The 18,390-nt window shown below is 35.8% G+C and overlaps 1 protein-coding gene across 1 annotated transcript in view; it reads right to left on the minus strand.

The window, feature by feature from the left end:
- Nucleotides 1-694: 694 nt before the first annotated feature.
- The window catches only part of VTA1 (vesicle trafficking 1), a 726,169-nt gene continuing 708,473 nt past the window's right edge, over nt 695-18,390 (minus strand). Inside the window, exons 8-9 of the mRNA XM_050787412.1 lie at nt 15,769-15,849; nt 695-1,790 (exon numbers count right to left, since the gene is read on the minus strand). Of these exons, the coding sequence (XP_050643369.1) occupies nt 1,645-1,790; nt 15,769-15,849 (227 nt within the window). The 3' untranslated portion in view covers nt 695-1,644. The remainder of the gene's footprint in view (nt 1,791-15,768; nt 15,850-18,390) is intronic.

An 18,390-nucleotide genomic window follows, 5' to 3' on the forward strand; every position in this document is an offset into this window, starting at 1 on the left:
TAAATTAAAATTTGCTGAACATCATATAATGCTAAAGGTCATCCTGGCGATCTAGTAACATTCTGAAGAGCACTGGATTTCTAGATGCAAATGTGGAACCCTACAAATGTTCATACATCTTGTAAAAGATAGGAAAATGTTTTTTAGGAGGCATGTTTTTTGGGGATATTTTTGTGATAATTTAGAATAGTCAGTCTGAATATTTATTCTACCAAACCTTGTACAATAGCATTACATTTATGCAGAAAATAATGGATATAAATGATTATGAGTTAGTGATGCGTTTTTTTCCCAAACAGGCCATTAGACTAGGTGTCTAACTTTTTCTTAGAGGGCCAAACAGTAAATGTTTTCAGACTTGCAAGCCATACAACTCTGCAGTTGTGAAGCAACCACAGACAAAACATAAATGAGTGAGTATAGGCTTGTTTCAAAGAAACTTTATTTACATTAACAGGTGGCCAATCCATGGGCCAAAGCTTGCTCACCCTTGTGTTTAAAGATTTCCATCTTAGTAGCATGAATAAAATGGACCAGATAAATTTCAGGTAACTTTGTCAAATTTATCTTTAAAAACAGCAACAACAAAAAACCTGTTTCTTCCTATAGAAACACCCATATTCCTATAAATAAAAATGACTTTAAAAAAAGACAATTCTAGCAGGCAAATAAAAACAGACATTTGTCTTTGTAGTAAGTTGAATTAGCTAAACGAATCCTTGTATTTATTTTTCACACAGTACAAATGCAGGTGGTACACAGCAAGTTCATAATTCCCCACAAAACTTATAAACTTAACAAATGGGAATCTAAACATAATATTCTGAATCATCCATAGCTATCCACTGTGTGGAATCCATTCTACAGCAGCAGAGGAGTACCTTAATTTAGAGCACCAAGTTTCCAGGCAAATACCTTCTTTTCATTCTCTAATACATGCAGTCAAACTGCCTATGAAGCAAATACCAATTCATCTTATGCTTTAATAAATAAGGTAAAGCAGTTGGGGAATCAACATTATTCTTAAGTCTGAAAGTGATTCTACCTCTTTACCTTATCATATTTTCTCCCATGAAATATTAAACTTTTAATGGAGTTATATTTAACATGAGAATAAATTAAAATTTGAACTGAATGTCTTTTCAGATTAATCCACCAGTTTAGAATGTTCATATTTGTTTTATGTCTTGAGGTAAACAAAAACATAATTTCTAATTTAGAATATTCTGGCAATCTTTATTAAAAGTTACATTTATAATTTTATAGCAAAGTAATATCATCTGTTTGTCCAAACATTACAGATTTTAAAAAATTCCCCTAATGTATGTAAATACAAAGGTTATTCCCAGTATACATTTTATAGATGTGTTTTCATTTGTTGAAGCGGGGTTCAATGAGAATTTTTAGGGTCTTGCTGACATCAGCCCTATATACTCAGAGATGACTGAATCTACTAAATGGACAACGAAAACTGGTTGAGGCTGCTGCTGAATGCTTCAATAAAAATCTGATACACACAGATTTCATTGTCATATTAAATGAAACCATGTCTTCCTTAAAACTGTGATCCTGATAGGCTGAAGATAGAGTAATGGACTGTTAGTTCCTCATGCCAAAAATACATGGGTCTGTTATACAAAGGCTTCATTCTCTGCCTGTCGTCAGTAACTTGAGCGCCTTTTGTAGATTCTGTACAGCAGTACTTACATCTTCATACTGCAGAGCACTGCCAGCATATTTGCAGTACTTCTGAGCTCTAGCAAAGTCCTCTGGGGTTAGACGAATATCCCCTAGAAGAAAAAAAACAATTAAGATATTTATAAGAATATAAAAAGTGTTCTGTAAGGTTGGGCAAATGCTTATGTTTAAGATTAAAAAATATATTTAAGGCTATGTAAAAACAGTAGTTTTAGTAAATCTCATAAGAACTTTGATACATTTTCTTCATTCTTTTCAATTGTCTTTTTATTACTAATATAAACCATAGACACATCAATATGTAATAACTTAGATGAACAAGATTTTCCTTCAAGAAGCAACAAGGACAAACAAGGATAGTAGCTTTGGTGTCTATGCTAGAATCACTTAGCCTTTCTCTTCATGGAACAATACACACAGACTAAACCAATTCAACCCTCATTTGAGCTGGAATATAAATATCACCTTCAATAAAAAAAAGTGAATAACAAACTTCATGTAAAGAAAACCAGGTTGCCTAGCTTATTTTAAGCATGAAAATATTTTACATTTTTGTGCCATCTATGTAAAAATCTCTTAAGGTTTCTTAAATTTTATAGCACTGAAATATGCAATTAAACATGTAAACAACCATTACATATTATTTCTCCAAAATTTATTCTTAGCAAGTTTTCTAGTTATACGTATGATTAATATGTAGGGCCCAACTAAACAATTTCAGTAACAAAAAATTAAAAACATTTCATTTAATCTAAGATACAAATTTCCTTGAATATATACTTCTAAAGACAAAATTAAAAATGGACATTATATCTTGTCTTTTGAAATAACCACCATTTTCTTTGGAAATTTTTATAAGAATTCTAAGGAGTACTAATCAGAAGGCTGGGAGGCATAGAATATAACAAGCAGATAACATATTTCAATTCTGTTTGAAATAAGTGCAAGACTGTACTGATAAATAGAATGACTTCATTTAGTTGCTTTTAATTTTGCCATATGTATATATTTTATATATCAAAGATTTCAAAGTAGGTAGCAACTCCAGGCAAGCTGATACAATATTCTGATCCAAATTATTACTTTCTAAAATTTTCAAAAAAGAGTACTGAAACAATATATGCTATAGTTTTCAGCACAGTGCCAGGCATCTCTAGGTACTCAGTAACTTCACTGCATGAATATGAAAAAGTTGTATTTTAAATTATTTAGCCTATTTTAAAACTAAGTTCATATAGAATGAAACATTAATTAAACTGCAGATTTTAAAATACACATATATTTACTAGTGTAGGGTGCTATAGTAAGTCTTCAAATATTTGTTGAACTAGTAGTATATAAGATTACATAAAATTTGGCCTTCACTGTGGTGAATCAGGGATTACCGATTCCAATTTTAACAGAGGTTACTGACTTGGCGTTTGTTGCCCATTAAACGTAAACATCAGCTATCCTGCAGTTCTGTTTACAATTTAGTCAGGTATGCTCCAGTTCATATTTCTGATCTTGAAAAATACCTACCAGATTCTTTAATGGTTTTTCAAAATATATTTACCCTACATATGCTATCTAGGTGAGGAAACATCGTTGAAAATTGAGTTTACTTTAATGCTACTTTTTGTGCTTTAAGTCTCTCCTCTCTTGGGGCACTCTTTTAAATATACAGGGCATCCATCCAGAATTTACTGGATGTGCTGAAAGAGGGCCGCAATGGTCAGATTAATCTTATTTCTACAGCATTAGCTTTAGCACTGTTTGGCTGACGTATCACTTATTAATAAGGTAAAATGTGTATAATGGCAAGATCTCTGTTACTATTTTTGTTTTATAAACTTATCTACTAAGGATTAAATTATTTTAAAACACAAATACTGTATTTTTGTGAAATAATTTCAATATTTATAAAACGTGAATGAAAATATATTAACAGAAAAATATAATTAGATACAAAATATATAAAGTTCACAGACATGCATAACTAATTATAACTCATATATAAAATACAAGAACTAAATAACAACCAGTGTATAGATTTAGATCCAAAATGTAATTTATAGACATAAAGATATTAGATTTATTTTCAACAATGAAAAATATAAGCTAAAAAACCATGTTACTTGCTATTTTGTAACACATAGGCTCTCCTTTATTTTAAAAATATAGTAGTCTACAATTCATTAATAAAATATGAATTGAATTCTTAAACTGAGTAAAAATGTCACCTAATTATGAGTCTTTAAAATTAGCATTTAAAAACTCAACAAACAAAAAATATATGAGTAAACACATTTCAGAAAGAGAACAAGTGTTAAATTTCAGTTTACCTGATTTTATGCTCAAAATGGTCAATATAAGCTTAATGCACCAAAATAAAAGCTGTTTTTTCTATCATTAACATTTACTAGAGGCCATAATCAGAACCACAGTGTGTGCAAGTGGACCTAAAAGATGTTTCAAAGATTAGAGGGGTTGCCTAATATATCTCTCTTCTGAAATCTTAGCTTATAAGTTCCATATGAGTTGCAGACAGGACCATCTATATATAAGAGGGCTTCATCTCTTCAGAGGTCAGGACAAGATCAGGCAGAAGAGAGCTAGAACTATCAGTTAAATTCTCTACTACAGTGGCAAAGAGAGCCTGGGTCCGCACTGGATCAAAGATAACATCACTTGGTGTGAAGAGAAAACACTGCGTGCCCAGTTAACATAAGCATCCATTTCCAAAGTTGATATATCTAACGTCATAAGAGAGGATAGAACACTTGTAAATAATCTCCAAAATGAGTCTAATGAGGCTCTTTCCAATTTTACCAGATAGTTCTAGAAATTCTTATGTCAAGGGCCTTGGATAATCTCATTCTGGTATACTCTATTATCCTTTGACTTGGATGGAACGCATAGGACACAGACAGAACCTTCATACACACAGGCATTGCTAAGAGATGTCACTTAACAATTCCAACGACAGTAGTAATGCATACAGGCAGAATTTCATTATGTCAAGGGCTGTGCTAAATACTATTCAGATATTATATCACTTAATGCTCAAAAACCTTTTTTTTTTGTTTTTTTTTTTGAGACAAGAGTTTCGCTCTGTCACCCAGGCTGGAGTGCAGTGGTGCAATCTCGGCTCACTGCAAGCTCCACCTCCTGGGTTCACACCATTCTCCTGCCTCAGTCTCCCGAGTAGCTGGGAGTACAGGCGCCCGCCACCATACCTGGCTAATGTTTTTTGTATTTTTTTTTTTTAGTAGACAGGAGGTTTCACCGTGTTAGCCAGGAAGATCTCGATCTCCTGACCTTGTGATCTGCCCGCCTCGGCCTCCCAAAGTGCTGGGATTACAGGTGTGAGCCACCACGCCCAGCCAATGCTCAAAAAACCTTATGAGGTAAGTTGTCATTAACACTCTAATACTATTCAGAGACGTAAAAGTAAAAATGTAAACACTGTGCTTCAAATACCTACCTATGCAATCCCACTCTCCAGAGTCAGCCACAAATTCATTACAATATATTTAATATCCATTAATATCACACATATATGCATTAAAAGGTGATTAAGTACTAAGCACGAAGGAGAAATATGTAGCAGAAAAGGGATATAAGAAGTACTAGAAGTGGTGGTAATGGTAGTGACAGTGGTTATAAATGCACTATTTTTTAAAAAACACTTTATTTTTTAGAGCAGTTTTAAGTTCACAGAAAAGTTGGGAGGAAGGTACAGAGATTTCCCTTATCTTCTCTTCCCCACCATGCATAGCTTCCTCCATTATTAAACTCCCCAACTTGAGTAGCACATTTGTCACAATTGATGAACCTGCATTGATCCATCAGTATTACCCAGAGTCCATGTTAGGGTTTACTCTTGATGTTGTGCATTCCATGAGTTTGGACAAATTTATAATGACATATATCTATTGTTATAGTGTAATATGGTTTGGATTTGTGTCCCCACTCAAATCTCCTGTTGAATAGGAGGAAAGGCCTGGTAGGAGGTGAGTGGATCATGGGGGTGGATGTCCCCCTTGCTGTTCTTGTGACAGTGAGTTCTCATGAAATCCAATGGTTTAAAAGTGTGTGGCACCTCCCCCTTCATTCTCCTATTGCCATGTGAAGAAGGTGCCTGCTTCCCCTTCGCCTTCCACATGACTGTAAGTTTCCTGAGGCCTCCCAGTCATGCTTCCTGTGCAGCCTGTGGAACTGTGAGCCAATTAAATCTCTTTTCTTCATAAACTACCCAGTCTCAGGTACTTCTTTATAGCACTGTGAAAACAGACTGATACAGAAAATTGGTACAGGGAGTGAGGCACTGCTATAAAGATACCTGAAAATGTAGAAGCAACGTTGGAACTGGGTAACAGGCAGAGGCTGGAACAGTGTGGAAGGCTCAGAAGAAGACAGGAAGATGTGGGGAAGTTTGAAACTTCCTAGAGACTTGTTGAATGATTCTGACCAAAATGCTGATAATGATATGGACAATGAAGTCCATCCAGCCTCAGGTGGTCTCAGATGGAGACGAGGAACTTACTGGGAACTGGAGGAAGGTCATTTTTGCTACGCTTTAGCCAAGAGGCTGGAGGCATTTTGCCCCTGCCCTAGAGATCTGTGGAACTTTGGAATTGAGAGAGATGATTTAGGGTATCTGGCAGAAGAAATTTCTAAGCAGCAAAGCATTCAAGAGGTGACCTGGCTGTTTCTAAAAGTATACGCTCATATGCATGAACAAAGAGATTATCCAAAACTGGAACTTATATTTAAAAAGCAGAGCATAAAAGTTTGGAAAATTTGCAGCCTGACTATGTGGTACAAAAGAAAAACCTATTTTCTGGGGCAAAATATAAGCCTATCACCCAAATGTGCATAAGTAAAGAGGGGCCAAATGTTAACAGCCAAGACAGTGGGGGAAAATGTCTCTAGGGCATTTCACAGACCATCACGGCAGACCCTGCCATCACAGGCTTGGAGACCTAGAAAGAAAAAATGGTTTCATGAGCCAGATACAGGGCCAGCTGCTCTGTGCAGCCCTGGGACATGGCACCCCAGCTGGTCCAGCTCCAGCCATGGCTAAAAGGGGCCAAGGTGTGGCTTGGGCCATGGTTTTAGAGGGTACAAGCCCCAAGCCTTGGTGGCATCCACATGGTGTTGGCCCTATAGGTGTGCAGAAGGCAAGAGCAGAGGTTTGAGAACCTCCGCCTAGATTTCAAAGAATGTATGGAAATGCCTGGATGTTCAGGCAAAAGTGTGCGGCACTGGTGGAGCACTCATGGAGCACTTCTATCAGAGGAGTGCAGACAATAAATGTGGGGTTGGAGCCCCCATGCAGCATCTCCTCTGGGGCACTGCCTAGTGGAGCTGTGAGAAGAGGGCCACCGTCCTCTAGATCCCAGAATGGTAGACCTACTGACAGCTTACATCATGCACCTGGAAAAGCCACAGACACTCAACACCAGCCTGTGAAAGCAGCCAAGGGGGCTGTACCCTGCACAGCCACAGGGGTGGAGCTGCCCAAGGCCTTGGGAGCCCACCCCTTGCATTGGCATGACCTGCATGTGAGACACGGAGTCAAAGGAGATTATTTTGGAGCTTTACAATTGAATGACTGTCCTGGTCGGTTTCAGACTTGCCTGGTGCCTGTACCCCCTTTGTTTTGGCCAATTTCTCCCATTAGGAATGGGAGCATTTACCCAATGCCTGCATCCTCACTGTATCTTGGAAGTAACTAACTTGCTTTTGATTTTACAGGCTCATAGGTGGAAAGGACTTACCTTGTCTCAGGTGAGAGTCTGGACTATACACGTTTGAGTTAATGCTGAAACAAGTTAAGACTGGTGCACTATTGAGAAGAGATACTTGTATTTTGCAATATGAGAAGGGCATGAGATTTGGGAGGAGCCAGGAACAAAATGATATGATTTGGACTTGTGTCCCTGCCCAAACCTCATGTTGAACTGAAGAAGAGGCCTGGTGAGAGGTAACTGGATCATGGGGGTGGATGTCCCCCTTGCTGTTCTTGTGATAGTGAGGTCTCATGAGATCTGATGGTTTAAAAGTGTGTGGCACTTCCCCCTTCCCTGTCTCCTGCTGCCATGTGAGGAAGATGCCTGCTTCTCCTTCACCTTTCGCCATGATTTAAGTTTCCTGAGGCCTCCCAGTCATGCTTACTGTTAAGCCTGTGTAACTGTGAATCTTAAACCTCTATTCTTCACAAATTACCCAGTCTCAGGTAGTTCTTTATAGCAGTATGAGAACAGACTAATACACAGTGTCATGCAAAACAGATTCACTGCCCTAAAACTTCTCTGTGATCCACTTATTCATCCCTCCCTCTCCCCCTAACTCTTGGCAACTGCTGATCTTCTACCTCCTCTATTGTTTGCCTTCTTCAGAATGTCACACACTTGAAATTATACAGTATATAGCTTTTTAAAATTGGTTCCTTTCACTTTGTAATATGCATTTAAGTTTCCTCCATGTCTTTTCATAGCTTGATAGCTCATTTCCTTCTAGCACTGAATAATGTCCCATTGTCTAGATGTACTGCAGTTTATTTATCCATTCACCTACAGAAAGATAATCTTGGTTCCATCCATGTTTTGGCAATTATAAACAGAGCTGCTATAAACCTTTGCTTGCAGGTTTTCATGTGAATATATGTTTTAAACTCATTCAGGTAAATAAATACCAAGGACACAACTGCAGGATCCTAAAGTAAATACATTTAGTTATGTAAGAAACTGCCAAACTATTAAAGTGGCTGTATCGTTTTGCATTCCCACCAGCAATGAATGAGAGTTTCTGTGGTTCCACATCGTCACCAGCATTTGGTGTTGTCAATGTTGTACATTTTGGCCATTCTAACAGGTGTGTAGTGGTATCTCATTGTTTTAATTTGCATTTCCCTGATGATATATGCGGTGAAGTATCTTCTCATATGTCTGCTTTCCATTTGTATATCCTCTTTGGTGAGGTGACTGTAAAGGTCTTTTGCTAATTTTAAAAGAGGGTTGTCTGTGTTACTGTTTTATAGGAGTTCTATGTATATTTTGTTAACAGTCCTTAATCAGATAAGCCTTTTGCAATGTTTTCTCTCAGTCTGTGGCTTGTCTTTTTATTTTCTTCACAGCATCTTTAGAAGGGCAGAAAATTTTAATCTTAATGAAATCTGCCTTATCATTTCTTTCTTTTATGGATCATGCATTTAAAAAGTCATTGCTCAGTCCAAGATCGTCTGGATTTTCTCTTTGCTATCTTTTAGAGGTTTTATAGTTTTGCATTTTACTTCTTAAACTTATTTTTATTAAGGTAAAGTAATCATATATAATTTGCCATCTTTACAATTTCAAAGCATACATTTCAGTGGTAATAAAAACACATACATTCTTTTTTTTCCATTTTCATCCTCCACGCCTTCCCCCTTTCCTTCCTGGCCTTTGGTAACCACCAATCTACTCTCTATTTTCATGAGATCCACCTTTTTTTGCTCCCACATGTGAGTGAGAACATATGATATGTGTCTTTCTGGGCTTGGCTTATTTTATTTAAAATGATGACCTGTAGTTCTATCCATGTTGCTGCAAAAATATAATTCTTTTTTTTTTTGGTTGAATAATATTCCACTGTGTATATATACCACATTTTCTTTATTCATTCATCCACTGATTGTCATTTAGGTTGATTCTGTTTTTGGCTACTGTGAATAGTGCTGCAATAAACATGAGAGTGTAGATTTCTTGCAGCATATTGATTTCCTCTCTTTTGGATTTTCTTTTGGAATTGTTGAATCATATGGTACTTCTATTTTTAGTTATTTGAGAAATCTCTGCACTGTTCTCTATGCCTGTCTTTTGGTATGAGCCATTTTAACTAAGGTAAAATGATATTGCAATGTGATTTTGATTTGTATTTCTCTGACGATTAGTGATGCTGAGCATTTTTTCATATACTTGACATTTCATATATGAAATGTTAGATCTTTTGTCCATTTTTAAATTGTATTATTTGTTTTTTGCTATTGAGTTGTCTGAGCTACTTATATATTCTGGTTATTAATCCCTTGTCAGATAGATGGATTGTGAATATTTTCTCCCATTCCATGAGTTGTCTTTTCACTTTGTTGGTTTCTTCCTTTGCCATGCTGAAACATTTTAGCTGGATCTAATCCCATTTGGCCATTTCTGCTTTATTTGCCTATGCTTTCGAGGTCTTCCACAAAAAAATCTTTGCATAGGCCAATGTCCTGGAGCATTTCTCTAATGTTTTCTTGTATTAGTTTCATAGGTCTTAGATTTGAAGTTTCAGATGTAAGTCTTTAATTCATTTTGATTTGATTTTTGTGTATCATGAGAGATAGGGGTCTACTTCCATTCTTTTGCATACAGTTATCCAGTTTTCCCAGCACTATTTATTGAAAAGATTGTTCTTCCCCCATTGTAGGTTCTTGGCACCTTTGTCAAAAATGAGTTGGTTGTAAATGCATAAATGTATATCAGGATTCTCTGTTCTGTTCCACTGCTCCATGTGTATGGTTTTATGTCAGTACCATGTTGTTTTGATTATCATAGCTTTGTAGTAAATTTTGAAATCAGACAGTGTGTGATGTCTTTAGCTTTGCTCTTTTTGCTCAGTTCTGCTTTTGCTATTCAGGGTCTTTTATCATTCTATTTAAATCTTAGGGTTCTTATTTTTTGGTGAAATGTCATTCTGTGAAGAATGTCATTGGCATTTTGATAGGGACTGCACGGAATCTGTAGATTGCTTTGGGTAGCATTGTCATTTTAATAATATTAATTCTTCTAATCCATAAGCATGGAGTATCTTTACATTTTTTATGTGTCCACTTCTATTACATTCATCAGAATTTTATATAGTTTTTCTTACATAGCTATCTCACTTCTTTAGTTAGATCAATTCCCAGGTATTTTATATTTTTTGTAGCTGTGGTAAATGGGATTGCTTTCTTAATTTGTTTTTCAGATTATCTCCTGTTGGTGTTTATAAATGCTACTGATTTTTGTATGTTGATTCTGTATCCTGTAACTTCACTAAATTTATCAGTTCCAACAGTTTTTTGGTGGAGTATTCAGGTTTTTATAGGCATAAGATCATGTCATCTGTGAGCAAGGCTAATTTGTTTTCTTCCTTTTCAATTTGGATGAACTTTCTTTCTTTTGCCTAACTGCTCTATTCTCTGTATTATAAAATTGCTCCATACTAAAAAATTCTATACAAAGTATTAATTCTACCAGTGGATTTTATACCTTGAAATGTTTTCTTCTGCACATTAGTGTTTTCTTTCAGACTGAAGAACTCCCCTTAGCTTTTCTTGCAAGATGGGTCCGCTTTTGAGTTTAGGAAAGACTGTGTCTCTCCTTCATATTTGAGTGACGATTTTGCTGGATACGATATTCTTAGATGACAGTTTTTTTTTGAAAATGTTGTTCCAATCCCTCCTGGCCTGTTGAGAAGGCTGTTGCCAGATGACTTGGAGCTCCTTTATATGCTATTTGCTTCTTATCTTTTGCTGTTTTAAAGACCTTCTCTTTGTCCTTGGCCTTTAGCATTTGATTACTACATGCCTTTAGGTAGTCTTATTTGGGGGTTGAATCTGTTCGGTGTTAAAAGACCTTCCTGTACCTGGATATTTATGTCTTTCTCAAGTTTTGAAAAGTTTTCAGTTATTATTTCTTTGAATAAGCTTTCTACCTCTCATTCAGCTCCCTCTTGAACATCAATGGCTCTTAGATTTGGTCTTCTGAGGTAGATATCTATATCTTGTAGCCAGTCATTTTCATTCTCTTTTTTCCCTCCTCTGACTGTGTATTTTCAAATAGCTGGTCTTTGAGCTCACCGATTTTTTTCCTCTGCTTAGTTCATTCTGCTGTTGAGAGCCTCAAAAGACTTTTCCAGTTCAGCAAATGTATTTATCAGTTCCAATATTTTATTTTTTGTTTTGAAAAAGTATTCCAGTATCTGTCAAATTTCTTTATGGCTTTTCTGTATTATCTTAGAGGTCAATGAGTTTTCTTAAAATTGTTATTCTGAAGTCTTGGTCAGAGAGCTCACAAACTGCTGTTTTGTTAGGGTTAGTTTTGGGATTTTTTTTTTTTTTTGACGGAGTCTCATTCTGCCACCCAGGTTGGAGAGTGCAGTGGGGCGATCTTGGCTCACTGCACTCTCCGCCTCCCAGGTTCAAGTGATTCTCCTGCCTCACCCTCTCAAGTAGCTGGGATTATAGGCATGCATCACCACGCTTAGCTAATTTTTTTTGTTTGTATTTTCAGTAGAGAGATAGGGTTTCACCATGTTGGCCAGGATGGTCTTGAACTCCTGACCTCAGGTAATCCGCCCACCTCAGCCTCCCAAAGTGCTGGGATTACAGGCTTGAGCCACCGTGCTGGGCCAGGATTTTTGCTTTGTCCTTTTGAGAAGGTCATGATTCCCTGTTTGCTGTTGTTTCTTGTGGGTCTTTCCCATGTCTTTGCACTGGAAGAATTAGTTATTTATTCCAGTTATCTCTGTCCAGCTTGTTTTGGTTTTTATTGCATGTATTTGCTGACAAATCTTCACTGCTATGTCGCTACCGCCTTTTCAGCTCTAGGTGGCGCTGTAAGCCCAGGTTTCCCTCAGTTCTAGTAAATGTTTGGAGCACTGAATGTCCCAAATGGATTACACTGGCAGTGTGGGAAGGCAGACAAGGTAGGGGTTTGTGCTTACAGGACCTAGGAAATATACCTCCTGCAGCTTAGTACTGCTGAACAGCCACTCTGATTTGGTGTCTCCTTTGGCCAAGATGCAGAGTGAAGTTCCTGGGGCTGGGAATAATAGTCGCTGCTGGTCTTCAGTGGTATTTTCCCTTCAGGCAGTCATGATGCTACCTGTGGGTTAAGGCAAGGACAGGTCTCCTGCCAAGGAACCCAAGAAGGTGGGGACGATGGTTGACCACTTCAATTTTACTTCTTCCAGTGTAGAAATTATGAGGTGGCGGAGATTTTCTGTGTGGGTATAAGGACAGGGCAGAAGCATCATGAAAGTGAAAGTCTGATTCTCCTACTGGAGTTTTTCCACTTCTCTGTGGCCCCAGGAACTATTTCATCCTCATACTTGGGCTCTGGGTTGTTGCTGGTGTCGATCTCGGTGCTGTATATTTTGTTTTTTTTGTTTTCTGTTGGTGGGGAATGAAGTCAGTATGCTTCTACATTGCCATTTTGGAACCAGAAGTCCCTAGTTTTGGAGTTCAAATTTAGGCATCATACCATTTTGAGTTAAATTTTGAGATGAGTGGAAGGTCTGTGTCTAGATTCACTTTTTTTTTTTTTTTTTTTTTTTTTTTTTGCTGTACGTGACTGTCCTGTTATTCCGGCACCATTTGTTGAAAAGAGTATCTTTTTTCAATGGTATTCCCTTTGCTCCTTTGCCAAAGATCATATGACTTTTTCTATATGGGTCTATTTTTTGGACTCTCTGTCTCACTGATCTATTTGTCTGTTCTTCCGCCAATACCATACTGTCTAATTTACTGCAGATTTATGTTTTGAAGTCTAGGTGGTGTCAGTCCTCCAACTTTGTTCTTCTCCTTCAATACTATGTTGACTATTCTGGGTCTTCTACCACCCCGTATAAACTTTAGATAGTTGGAGTTCATATGCACCAAATAACTTGCTGGGATTTTGATGGGAACTGTCCATAATCTATAGATCAAGCTGGGAAGAACTAACATCTTGAGAATACAGAGTCTTCTTATGCATGATTATGAAATCTCCATTTATGTAATTCTTTGATTCTTTCATCAGCATTTTGTAGTTTTCCTCATATAGATCTTGTAATGGGTTTTGTTACATTTATGCCTGAATATTTTTGGTGGCATGGTAATGTAAATGGTACTTTGTTTTCAATTGTTGTGTTTATGTAAATACAAACACAATGGCAGTGTATTTTAATTTGAAATCCCACTTGTTTTGTGCTATGTGGAAAGCAATTAATTTTTGCATATTAATCATGTATACAGCAATCCAGCTATAACTGCTTATCAGTTTTTTGATTGATTCTTCCAGATTTTCTACAGACCATCATGTCATCTATGAACAAAAATAGTGTTATTTTTTCTTTCCCTATATTTATAGCTTTTCTTTTTCCTTTCTTACTGCACTAGCTAGGACTTCCAGTATAATGTTAAAATGTCAGTGTTGATGTTTATATTTCATCCTGAATAAAGTACTCTATGTTTTGTCATAACTAAGTCAAATGAAATCCTTTTCTTTTATATTCCATAATTCTATTACTGTTCAAAATCATGGCATATTTTTGTTTGCTTCCAAATTGAGATTTCTTATATAATATCAAAATTTTTCTTAGATGTTTTGTTTTAGTTTTTTTTTTTCCTTACTAGCAGGATTCTATGGCTTCTTATCTATGTCTTTCATATTCTGAAGCTTCTATTCCATATATTACATGAAATTCATGTTACTTTTCTTAAAGGAGGGGAGTTCTCCAATTTCTTATTCTAATTTTGGAGCAATTGCTTTCCAAGCATGTGGGAAAGCTATCATAGAATCTTTCTTCTTTAGAGTATCTAAAAAGTATATTTCACTATTTCGTATATCTCATATTTCTCTTTTGCTTAATTACCACCCTCATCTTGATGGAGTACATCCTGAGTTAAGTTCCTTAAAAAAGGTATGTGCTAGGCAAAAGGTGAGAATTCTTACATATATAAAAATTATTTTGCCCTAACACCTGCCTGACAGTTTAGATGGGTAAAGAATTCTAGGGTTCTGGTTCTATGTGGTATACTAAGCATATATAATTAACTATTCTTCCTCCTGAAACCATAATGAAATGATAAAGTAACACAAAAGGAAATAAATCTACAAAACTGAAAAGGAGAAGAGAAGAGAAAAAGAATGAAAAAACTGAAAAGGGAAAATTGACAAGAGATTTAAAGAACATCTCCCTAAAACTGTGTAACAAACTGCCCAGACAGTGTTAGGACTCTTAAGGTAGGTATGATATCCAGCTCACCCACAAAAGGCTCTCCTCATTCAATGGCTGAGAGGCAGGAAGGCTTAATTAGCCAGTTCCCACTCATACAGGGAGAACAGAAAATTCGAGGTGAAAACACACCAACAGACAGTATCAGAGGAAACTAAATAACAGCTATTAGAAATAAATGGCTGGGCACGGTAGCTCAATTAAAGCTTACCAAATATCCCAGCACTATGGCAGGCTGAGGCAGCTGGATCATGAGGTCAAGAGATCGAGACCATCCCCTGGCCAACATGGTGAAACCCCATTTCTACTAAAAATATAAAAATTAGCTGGGCATGGTGGTGCACGCCTGTAGTCCCAGCTACTGGGGAAGTTGAGGTAGGAGAATTGCTTGAATCCGGGAGGCAGAGGTTGCAGTGAGCTGAGATTGCGCCACTGCACTCCAGACTGGCGACAGAACGAGACTCCATCTCAAAAAACAAAACAAAACAAAAAAGATCTTTACTTTGAATATAAAAGGATTAAATATCATCTGACATATGAAGAAAACAAAAGTCTGAATGAGAAAGACCAAAATAAACACAATGCCTGATTTGGGCTAAAAAACAGAGAAGTAAAGATTATACTTAAACCAATCATTTAGCCTGTAAATCAACCAACCAAAGTAACCTCAGAGATTTTTATTTTCAATAATGGTCAGTTCCTTTCTTTTTAGATAATTTAATAACACTGTAGATAAGTCACAATCAGAACTCACAATAATCTTGAACTAAATTAATATAATCTAGCATAGGCATCCATGGCAGCCTTGGCTATACGTTTGCTCCTCTATATTCGGTACTGCATGAAGAAGAGAACTGTAACAAAAGAGGACACCTTTGGATGTTGGTATTTTTAATATCAAACAATCCTGGCTCATTTGAGAATCTAGTGAACATAGGCATTCAAGGAAATTTATTTCAAATTACCTAGAAATGCAAATTTAAGTAACAACATTTAAATATATGGTACTGTCAAGGTAAAATTACAAAACAGCAACCCAAAACAGGAGATAAATGTATCTCACAAAACAGTCAGCTGACTTACCCTGGGAAATTGTATTGAAAAGTGCGGGATCAATGGCAGGTATAGTCTGTGGAGTAGGTTGGATAGTATTACTTGCTACACCTGCAAATCAGAAAAGCATAAATGAGTATAAAAGTATTACACTTTTTAATTATACAGTAGGGTAGCACTTAAAAATCATGAGGCAATTTCATTACTTTGTTTATTTTCTTGAAACATCAATGGATTCTAATTGGATATACTTATTTGATGTTGGAGGGTATCAAGTGTTTACATATGTGTATCGGTTATGCTTTCCTAATATATATTTTGTCTAATGCTTCAGATTACTTCTCAATTAAAGCTTACCAAATTCTGTAGAATTAACAGACTTCCTACTTTTCAATTTCTCAGCCAATTTAATTTGGTGATAAAGTAGGACAAAATTCTAATTTAGTTTAACTTAGAAGATGAATCCAGTTTCATCACTGTGCATGAAATTCCAAATTAATATTTGTAATTCTCTAGTTTACACATTTTAAGATATTTTTATATATCCTAACAATTATCCAATAAATAACAGTTTTGACTTTGTTAGAATGTTTCAAAACTGTCATATTAATGAGTAACTTAGCATTCTTGATTAATGGTAAGGAATATACTAAAGTTGAAGATTATTTATTAATCATCTAAAAAACTAACAAAAAGTGTTAAAAGTCCCCCCCGCCCAAAAAAAGGACTGAAATGATTCTATCAGCAGGAAAATAAAATGAGGAAAAGTTGATTATGGTAAATCAATGGAGTTAAACAGTCTTTCAAAATGGATTGTTTGCCAAATTAATACACTGAATTCGAATAGGCAATTTGTAGAAAGGGTAAAGTGGGAAAAATGCTGGAGAAAAAGGAAACAGAGAAAAAGGTTAAATAAAGAGGAAGTTTCTAGGGGAATGGATATGTATCCACTGAGAGTTCTAGAATAATGGTTTCACAAAAGATGGCTGAAGTTCTAAAATTTTCTAAAGGTCTAAAGTTTCTCTGGTATGAAGTTCCAAAGTTCTTCTGGTGTGAAGTTTTAACTTTTAAGATTTTTCTCATTCCTAACCTAAGAGAAAAAATGGTTTAAATATACATTATTTACCTCACTTAATCGTGCTTAGGGACAAACTCGCTCCGTATTTATACCCTTTGGAACTATTAAAAGCCATACAAATCTTGTTTTTTAACTAAAAATTGAAAAATTTTAAAGTACATAGGGATACAGATGAACAGTGAAATACAAATTTTATATAGTACAAAAAAATATAAAGGAGAAAGCCTGCCTCTCCTACTCCAAAGCACTTTAGGGCTAGCACCAGTTTCTATGACACCTTTCCACCCACCTACAAATAACTGTGTCCAATCCAATCCACATATATGTCAATGCTATTCTCTGCTGAGAAATTTGTGTACTTGTCTAAACCAAAATCTTCCAGAAGGCATACTTTGTGTGCGTGTTTTGCAAATGGTAGTAAGTTCTGCATACTATACTGTTTTATGCATTTTTTCACTTAATGTGTCCCAGCAATAATTCCAGATTAATACATATAAGTTGTGCTGTTTTTAATGGTTAGTGTCCCATTCTCTGCATTGCATAGTTTATAAAGCAATCCATTACTGATGGACATTTAAGTTTTAATTTCCAATCTTTTGCTATTACAAATAATGCTGCAGTAAATATTCTTATATACTGTGTATATGAATACATTTATAGAAAACTGTATAAAATATAAATCCAAAGTGAGGAGACAGACCAATTTTAGGCTGATCTATTCAATGACTATTTTTTTGCTTGGTTTTGATAAATACTCACCGAATGTATTTAAATTATAAACATCTGACAATTTTCTCCATAAAAGTTGCCAAACACTGAAAGGCACATAAATATATATTATTTTAAAAATGCTAGAATGTAAAATCTGAGATGGATCTTCAGAGACTAGTCGTGTCTAGTGCTTTGAAGCATGTGTACCTATAGCTTATGTAGATTACATGTATTTTTCATATACATCTTTATAAACAAGGTAAATCTACCACACTTTAACGGTCCAATCTATAGATCAATGTCATTCGTTGCTAAGTAATTTGCATTTCTGCCTAAATTAAAATACTCCAAACAAATCTCTAAATAGAGAAGGCTATCCAGAAAGTGTGATTAAACAGACTCCTGAAAGAACATAACATTTGGAAAGACACAGAAAAAGAGAGAAAGACATGTTACCTACATTACCTATGAGGAACAGCATAAGCAAAGAATGAGTGAAACCTTAATCATGAGAAATAGTGTTGACAGAAATGCGTAGGCCAGAGTATCAACAATAGGATATCAAAGCTTACAGAAGAATGCAAACATGGTACTTCTGACACAAGTACACAGCCTATATTTTGATCTATGAAGTGAGTTGCATTTTACAATGAAAGGCTAGCTTTGATCAAAAAATAACTTTATTATTTAATCTAGCTTTATTACTAAAATCTTCTCCTGTAATATGAACTATAAAAAGCTTATGTTTCCTGAGAAAGAAAAAAACACACTGTATCAACTACATGTGATATTTGTGCAGTGGTGAAAGCACAAGAAGCAAACATTTCGCCTGTTTAAACAATCACTATCCCTGTCCTCATTGC

The sequence above is a fragment of the Macaca thibetana genome, chromosome 4 (assembly GCF_024542745.1).
Source record: "Macaca thibetana thibetana isolate TM-01 chromosome 4, ASM2454274v1, whole genome shotgun sequence".
Classification (NCBI taxonomy): Eukaryota; Metazoa; Chordata; class Mammalia; order Primates; family Cercopithecidae; genus Macaca; species Macaca thibetana.